General features: G+C 46.3%; 1 protein-coding gene across 1 annotated transcript; it reads right to left on the reverse strand.

The window, feature by feature from the left end:
• Positions 1–249: 249 nt before the first annotated feature.
• Positions 250–1,201, reverse strand: LOC133779354 (uncharacterized). Its single transcript, XM_062219326.1, has 2 exons — positions 1,146–1,201; positions 250–853 (listed from the first exon to the last, which is right to left on the reverse strand). The coding sequence occupies exons 1-2, from the start codon at positions 1,199–1,201 to the stop codon at positions 250–252; spliced, it is 660 nt and encodes a 219-aa protein (XP_062075310.1).
• Between the last annotated feature and the right edge of the window lie 8,429 nt (positions 1,202–9,630).

Raw genomic sequence — 9,630 nt, forward strand, 5'->3', positions numbered from 1 at the left:
AACAGTAGATACTGAAGTGGAAATAATAACTAGGAGAGTGTCATTCTTACCCAAATAAGAGAACTTAAGATGTTCCGATAGAGTCTTCAAAGTACTGGTGGCTTCTTAATAGATGGTAGCGGTCTCTCGAGCCCTTCCAAGTTCCTCATATTTCTTCTTATAAACAAGTCCATTGGAATTTAACCAATTTACATATTCAATGAACTCTGTGTCATCACAGTCTTCCATACTTGGCAAAATAAGACTCATCTAAAGTGGATCTTCAATGAGTTTTCCCTTCGACAAACTTTCCTCAATTACATTCACACTAAATAACCTATCACATTCTCTAGGATACTTCAAAGTCTTGAATACATTAAATACCACCTCATCGCTCTGCACTCTTAGCCTCAACTCTCCTTTTTCAACATCTATCCAGGCTTGACCAGTGGCTAAAAATGGTCTCCCAAAAATAATTGGAACATCTTCATCTTCCTCCATATCAAGCCCAATAAAATCTACGGGAAAGATGAATTTGTCCATTTTGACAAGAACATCTTCAATAATACCTTGGGAATGTGTCAATGAACGGTCGACCAATTGAAGAGTAAGAGTAGTGGGTCTAGCTTCCCCCAAACCTAGTCGTCGAAATACGGACATCGACATTAGATTAATGTTTGCACTAAAATCACATAAAGCCCTCTCACAATGAAAATTCCCAATGGTGCAACGCATAGTGAAACTGCCTGGATCTCTTAAATTTTGAGGAAGCTTCTTTTGAATAATTTCACTACACTCTTTTGTCAAAGCCACGGTTTCATAATCCTCTATTTTTCTCTTATTAGACAATATATCTTTCTTAAACTTCACATAACTAAGAATTTTTTCAAGAGCCTCAACAAAGGGAATGTTAATGTGAAGTTTCTTAAATACCTCAAGAAATTTGGAGAATTTTTTTATCAAGATTGGCCTTTCATAACCCGTGAGGATAATGAATCTTTAGTCTAGGCTCGGTGTATATCGATTTCTATTTCTTTGGAAGGTCTTCAGTAACCTCCTCTTGTGTTGGACCAGTGACCTGTTGGCCCTCTATCTTGTTCCCCTTATCTTCCATTGTAGGCCCATCATACTTAGTCCCACTCCTCAAGGTAATAGCTTGACATTACTCTTTGGGGTTCACCACAGTTGAACTAGGTAGAACCCCTTGATTACTGTCCGCCATTAACTTTTCAAGTTGGCCAACTTGTGTTTCTAAGGTCCGAATGGAGGATCTCGTTTCTGTCATAAATTGGCTCAATAAATCAGTGGGTACCTCTGGTTTAGTCACTTAAGGCGATGGCTATTGATGTTGTGGCATTTGTGGCCTTTGAGTGTCGTAAAAAGGTCTTTGATTTAGCCCGTAGGATGGTCTATGTGGAGGATATTGAGGCAGATTTGAATGATATTGTGGTTGGTGTCCTTGATTATTACTCCATGACAGATTTGGATGGTTCTTGTACGCTGGAGTATGGGTTGTTATTCGGTTGCCTCGGGCAATTACCAATGGCTTGCACCTTTTCAAGTGGAATATCATCTATTGAATAAGAACCCATTGCTGGACATTGCTCAAAGTGATGAGGGCCTCCACATGTCTCACAAATAATAGGAGCGGGTTGTAGTTGCATCGCTTGAGCTGAAATGTTATTTTGTTGTTGCATTTGCTTGGTCAATGAAGCAATTTGAGTGGTGAGCATAGCAATAGGATCAATTTCTAGAACTCCCACCACCTTCTTATTTTCTCACTTAGTTTGTCATTGATAATTATTCATGGTCATCTCCTCCAAGAGCTCATACACTTCGTTAGCACTTTTGCTCATAAATGCTCCCCCCGCTGCTGCATCTATTATAGTCTTTGTGTCTCCCCTCAGCCTGTTATAAAAAGTGTAAACCAACATCCATTTCAATATACCATGTTGTGGGCATTTTTGAAGCAGCTTTTTAAAACTTTCCCAAGCATCATATAATAATCCCCCTCAAATTGACAGAAATTATTTACTTCACCTCTAATCTGGGCTGATTTAGCAAGAGGAAAATACGTAGCGAGAAATTTTTGGGGAAGGTCCTCCCATGTCGAAATGGAGTTGGCTTGCAGCGAAATCTACCCACATTTAGCTCTGTTTCTCAAAGAGAACGGGAATATCCTCAAACAGATTACATCATTACTTACTCCATTCATTTTGAAAGTAGCACACTACAAGAAAAAATGTTTTTAATAAGACCAAAAATGTGTTATCAAAACATACCATAACACTTTTTGACGTGTTAAGACCGACTATGTTATCGTAGGTCAGGGTACTTTACATAACACTTTATCATTGTTATACATATGTGTTATTATACTGTCAACGATAACACACTTTCTGAGTTATTTTAATAAATAGATAAGTGTTTAATTATATTATTTATAGTCGATTATATAACACATTTCAATACTTGTAAATTTGTGTTATACTACACCTTAGTATAACACATTTTTTGTGTTATATAATGAAGTTTACATAATAAAATTCTTTACTTATAAAAAGTGTTATTGTAATAGATATTATAACACATTTTTCGTATTATTTTAATATTTAGATAAGTTTAAATTCTCATTATATATTCATTTATATAACACTAATTTATTCTATTATATTTTTATTTTTTATTTATATAATTAAAATTAGCTTTCTAATATATACTAGCATCATCAAATGAACTTGATTTTCAAATAAAAAAAATAAAAAACATTCAACATTGTATTAACAATCCACAAATTAGTTTAAAACATTCAACACTGTCATCAACAACAAAATATTCTTTAAGTATTCAAGTAATCTTAAATATTCAACATATTGAAAAGTTACTACTTTCAGCACAAAATACTCTACAGCTGCCCAACACAAAGCCTTCAAAATTAAGTATCCTTTTCTATTTCACTTCTCACGTCTGCAAAATAAACAAAGAAATATTTTATTGTTATTATCTAGCATCACAAATTACTTCAAGAAAAATGCTATGGAAACTCGAATCTAAAACTTTATGAGAGCAAACCACATGTCTGACCATTTGAACTACCCAAGAATCGATGATATATACATACAATGAGTTTTCTAAATATTGAATGTTCAACTCTGTATCTGCAGCTTCTGCTTGTTTTGATAGGGTGCTGAAAGAGGTTGGATTTGGGCACCCTAGCTTAGATAATATTGCAGCAGTGATTGATTTAAAGAGACTGAGAATTGTACTATCTCCACCATCTTGAGAATGTAATACTTGCCCATCTGCATTGGGAAGTAAACCCAGCCAAGGGGCTATTTACATGAATTGTCAGGTATCTACTTCTCTCTGTTCAGCATGAGAGATGGTAATAATAAGATTCAAGTGGCCAGAAACACTTATTTCAACTTTAACTAACCAATTAGATGGTATACATCATGTTTCAGGCATCTCCAGTTCATTTTGAAGACTTCAGTAAAATTATAGCAAAAGCAAGGACACCAGCAACCTTAATTTTATAACCAAAATCTAAAGAAAAGTTTTCAAGTTCAAGTATAATAATATCATGTACCTGCCACACCTCCATCAAAAGGAAGCAATCCAATGGACTTTGGCAATGATTCTTGCAATCCAGTGATCATTGGTTCAAGTGTTGTTAGCTGAAGCAAGCAGGAAGAGATCATTATGCTAAATAAAATTTATTTTGTTTTGAAATACTGGATGCAAATAAGGACTTGTAATGGATAGGAGGAACACCTTATTTGATATATGATCGAGAAGTGCCCTAATAAGCCAAGGCAGAGATCTCGATCCTAGAAGCTTGGCAATGGAGAACAAATGAGGAATTCCAAAGAAACCACAATGAAGCCGTGCAAAACTTTGATGAGCCAAATTTAATTCCTATCACGCCAAAAGCCAATGTAGCAGAAAATAAGATTATCTAGGGAAATCAAATATATGATGGAAAACATTATTATACTTAGTTATTAGGAAAAAACATAAAAGTTGATCTCTGATATTACTTATGGTGCATGGGAAATAGATTAGTACTTGAGGGCCACAATAGAAATTACGCTTTGCATAGGGAACTGATGGCTGTTGCACAGGAACATGTGGAACCTTCGATGATCTAATAAAATGCTGGGTAGTGTTGCAAAGGATAAAGTTTGGCAAGAAATCATTTTGCATCTCTGACCATTTCTAAAAGACACAAATTGATTAAGAGAAAACTCACAATAAACGCTCCAATATTTAAAAAAAAATTGCATCTTATATTTTCCCACACAGTAAATAAGATCCTTGTGTGTGTGTGTGTGAATACTCGTTCTATTAATTTGAAGCTAAAAGAAACTACCTCTACTCGTTCTATTAATTTGAAGCTAAAAGAAAATGCCTCTCAAGTGACACAAGTCAGTTAGAAAGCCTCTCATATTAGAATAAAGCAGATAATGTTACTAAACATGTGAAGCAAGTCGACTAGAAAATGACACAAGAGATATATTTTCTTGCATCTCATTCATCATCAAACTGAAGGAATCTATTGAAAGATCTGTTGATAGCAAATCATGAGCATGCTTCAAAATATCTACTGTTATCCCCATTTCTTGCATGGGCTCTAGGCTTTCGTCTTGGCCCGCTGTCAGAGGGTCGGCTCGGCCCATGGGCCCGGCCCAAGGTCTCTTGGTATGGAGAGTGCCCTAGGGGCCGGGTATGGACCGGGGACTCGAGACTGGGCCCATTGGAGTGTCCGGGATGAGCCTCCGGGTTCGTCCCTCGAACGAGGATGGCCCGGGCGATGCCCCCGAGCGTCCGGATCGTCGCAGCCTGTGCGTCATGGTCCCGGACCCTGGTATGGTCCGGGCTTATGGTAAATGGAGCGGGCAAACAGTAAACGGACCTGGATCACCTGATCCCCAGTCGAAGGGCCCAGGCGCCCAGGACCCTGATGCCGCCTCATTCCGCGTGGGCGTTGTCCCCACTTTTTGCCTACAGAAAGGGTCACCTCGGGATTGCACACTGATGTGTCAGGACTGCGCAGCCAAATACCTTGACTGGTCTTGTCTCCTGAATCAGCCTCGTGACTCGAAGTGGTCAGAACCAAAGCGCCGTTTTGTCAGGCGAGGCATAGTTCTGCGGTCAACCCATTGGGCCTTAGCTGGTTTGAATTCCGTGTATTTTGTTTCTTTTTTGTATTGGGCCTCCACTACAGAGGTCGCTCGTATCTGTTTCCCCGATGGGCCTAGGTTTGGTCCAGCCCAAACCCGACATTCCCATCAGCTTATAAATATATGCCACAGAGCACTGTAAACTCTCTCTGGATCCCAGGAAAAAGACAGAACTCTGTCGAAAGATAGAGAGAAAACTCCATTATAAAAGCTTCTTCAAGCTCTAGTAAGATAGACTCGTGGACTAAGGCTAATTAACGCCCCAACCACGTAAAGACCTTGTGTTATTCTTCTATTTCCGTTAATATTATTAGTAAATATTATTAATTAATAGAGTTGCAGAAAATCTCGGTTAACAGTTTGGTGCTTTCATTGAGTGCTGAAGGAAGCTAGCACCAACGTCAGGCCTTTACTACGATGGTGAACACGCGACACACCACCTTCAACCCTACCAATCCAGAGCAAGGCAACGGAGACCCGCTGCCTTCTCAGCGCATTCCTCAGGACCTGCCCGAGGACATGCCTCCTCAGACATCCCACCAAGATGAGTCGCAGGACTACGAGGGTGGGGCAGAGTACGAGGTGGAAAATGAGGAAGAGTAATATGAGGAAGAAAATGAGGAGTATCACGACGAAGTTGCGGATCCCACGACCCCCCGCGACGATCAGCAGGAATCGGAGGTGACTAAACTAAGGCAGCGAGTCCTGGATCAGGAAACCAGGATCGCTGAGCAGGCGGAGGCGTATCACCGAATGCAAGAGTCTCTCCAAGCCCTACAGGCGCTCATGGTCGCACAGGGTCCAGCAGCCAACCCTACAGCTGGCCCAGTTCCAGGAAAAAAGCAGCCCGCTCCCCAAGACCAGACTGGGGCCCCCAGAGGCACCAGCCCGGTGCGTCCCCCGGAGCTTTTCTCCGAGCCGGCCCCGGGAGTCCCGGAAAAGGAACGACGAAAGACCCGGGAAAAGACCACCCTCGTCGAAAAAGCAGGGGCACGTTCACGGCCGTTACCTAGGAGGGAGAAGGTGCGCCCCGTCCCAGGACGAGGCCACCCGATCGATCTGCAGGGGACGCAGCCGCGGAATGGGCAGCCCCGGCACACCCCAGGGCCAAACGAGCGGGAAAGGTCTTTGTACCCCAGCGCCTCGGTCAACAAGAACCGTCGAGAACGGTCTCGCCGTGAGGATCGTCATGCTCTCAGTTCAGGGGACGATACCTCCCGGATAGATTTGCGCGATGCACTGAATGCCTGGAAGGAGCGGGCCCGCAAAGAGAAAATCCTCCCTCGGGACGGCGACCTCAGGAACGACATCAACGACAGTAGGAACGAGAGAATCCCCCTAGAGGATAGCACGGCCAAGCTGCTCATGGAGCAGATGGCCGCATTGAAAAAGGTCACTGATCGCCTGGTCCGCAAACAGGAAGGCGCGGACACTGACTCTGACGAAGAGGATAAGGAGCCATGTGCGAGACACATCCTGGACGCCGTACTGCCCTAGGGGTTCAAGATGCTGAGCCTCACCGCCTATACTGGAAATACCGATCCTAGGGATCATCTGTCCCGGTACAACCGACTCATGACCGTTGCTCACGTCAGCGACGACGGAAAATGCCTCTGCTTCTCCATCACATTGGGCGGTCCCGCCGAAGAGTGGTGGAAAAGGCTTAAATCGGGGTCCATCCAGTCATGGTCCGGGCTACTGTCAGCATTTCAGAAGTAGTTCGTGGCCGCAATGAGGATGGACATGCAAATCAGCGCCTTCGCCAATATCAAGCAACTACCCGCCGAGACATTGAGAGCCTACATCCAGTGCTCTACTGAAGAAGCCTCCAAAACCAAGGTCGATGACGGACAGCGCCTGGTGGCATTGCAGTCCGGGATCCGGGCCGGGTCCCCACTTTGGAATGACATGAAGCGCAGTAAAGCCGCCACTTTGGAAGAATTCATCAGGAGGGCCCAAGGATTCATCAACTGGGAAGAGGCTCAGATCCAGGCCTTCGGATGACCCCCAGCTCCTCACCACATCCCTCAGACGATTCCGGGAGGTGCGGGACAGTTCCCTGCGCAATCATACGCCACGCCCCCCATAGTCCCGGGGTCGGCCATCACGCCCGGCATTAGTTACACCCCTACGGTATACGGCCCTGCCGCGTCAGGGTACGCCCCAACCCAGTCAACCCACTTCTCCGGTTATGGCGTTGCACCGGCAGGCCACAACATGGCCCCTGTCGTGGCCCAGCAGCCGCAAACGGGAATAACTGAAGCCAGCGTGAATCCCTCCCGAGGGAAGCGGTCGGGCAAGGGCCAGAACCGGCCCGAACTGGCCAAGAAGGGAAAAAGAGGCTACGAGCCCCAGTATTCAGAATACACCAACTTGGTGGACACCCGAGAAAATATATATTTGGCGACAGAAAGGGCAGTCCATTACCGGAAGCCTAGCCCCATGTTTAAGGGGGGAAGGAATCTGAGAGACACCAGTAAACAGTGTGCCTATCACAAAGACGTGGGCCACACCACCGACGAATGTCGGCAGCTCAAAGATGAGATTGAAAATCTCATCAAGCTGGGGCACCTCCACCAGTGGGTAAGAATGCCTGTGGGAGTCCCAGGCGCATCGGCAAGCCCCGGGCAATCCACGGCCCCGATAACGACTCGAACATACCCACCCCAGGGAGGGTATGCACAGGGACCCCCCATGCACGCCCCTCAGGGGGCCCTCGCGTCGCTGGTTCCTGGCCCCGGAATGCCCTATCCCGCCGGGGCAGCGCCCCCTCGAGTGGACGGACACGTGGCGACCATCTCGGTCGGACCTCACCTAGGAGGACCCTCGAGAAATGACCAAAAGTGCTATATGAGCGAGCTGGACCACGACCAGGAAGTTTGCGCCCTTGTCCAGGCTCCGGCTCAGCGCCCTAAACTGATGAACCTCCCCATCACCTTCACGGAGGACGACGCCCGCAACGTCCATTTCCCGCACCATGACCTGCTGGTGATAGATGCGCAAATCGCCAACAAGTTGGTGTCCCGCGTGCTGGTGGATGACGGAAGCTCCGTCAACCTGTTGTTCAAAACTGCCTTTGCCGCCATTGGCTTGACGAAGGCAGATCTGGCATCCTGCTCGACCCAAATTTACAGCTTCAACGGGGATGCGCTGCTCCCCATGGGGAAGATCCAGCTGCCGGTTACGCTGGGGAGTGAGTTGCAGCACTCGTTCAAATTCTGCACTTTTGTTGTGGTGGATTGCCCCACCGCTTACAACGTCATCTTTGGCCAGCTCGCGCTGGTTGAGTTCGGGGCCGTCACCTCCATCCGCCACCTTTGCATAAGTTCCCATGCGACAACGGAGGAATAGGAACTGTCCGGGGAGACCAAAGGAGTGCCCGAAAGTGTTACCATGTCTCCGCCCAGCCCATATACATGGTCCGAGAGGAGCTCGTCGAGCAGGCTCCCCTCCCTCCTGTTGAGCGAGTGGTCCAGGAAGAGGATGACCGGGACCCGCGGATAGGGGACGATCGCATCTTGGAACCAATGGACGAAATAGAAGAGGTATGCATCAGCGAAACCGACCCGGCCAGGATCATCCAGGTAGGAAAGAGCTTGCCAGCAGACGTTCGAGCCGCCATTATCTCCCGAGTCCAGGAAAATCAGGGCCTTCTGGCCTGGTCCCACTCCGATATGATCGGGATCGACCGCAATATCATCTGCCACGCGTTAAGTATTGACCCGAACGCAACCCCGGTCCGCCAGAAGCGCAGACCTTTGGGGACGGAGAGGGCCGAGGCCCTCAGACTGGAGGTAGAGAAGTTGTCTTCCATCAACTTCATACGCGAGGCTGTTTACCCCGTGTGGTTGGCTAATCCCATCTTGGTGCCGAAACCAAACGGGACCTGGAGAACTTGCATTGACTTCACGGATCTCAACAAAGCGTGTCCGAAGGACTGTTTCCCGCTTCCCCGAATCGACCAAATGGTGGATGCTACGTCTGGTTACGAGATCTTGAGTTTCATGGACGCCTACTCCGGCTACAACCAGATCTCCATGCATGTGGCGGATCAGGAACATACCAGTTTCCAAACCGACAAGGGCATCTACTGCTACATAGTCATGCTTTTCGGACTCAAGAACGCCAGAGCAACGTACCAAAGACTCGTCAATCGAATGTTTCGGGCCCAACTAGGGCGAAACATGGAGGTATACATCGACGATATGCTGGTCAAGTCCAAGACGTCCCAGGACCATTCGGACGATTTGGTGGAGGCTTTCGCAGTTATCTGGAAGTACGGGATGAAGTTGAACCCTAAGAAGTGCACCTTCGGCGTGGCTTCCGGGAAGTTCCTGGGCTTCATAGTGAGTTTTCCGAGGAATTGAAGCCAACCCAGAAAAAATCAAGGCACTGATTGACATGGCCTCTCCCCGGAAGCACAAGGACGTTCAAAGCCTGACGGGGCGAGTGGCCGCCCTGAGCCGTT

Source organism: Humulus lupulus, chromosome 1 (assembly GCF_963169125.1).
Source record: "Humulus lupulus chromosome 1, drHumLupu1.1, whole genome shotgun sequence".
NCBI classification, from domain to species: domain Eukaryota; kingdom Viridiplantae; phylum Streptophyta; class Magnoliopsida; order Rosales; family Cannabaceae; genus Humulus; species Humulus lupulus.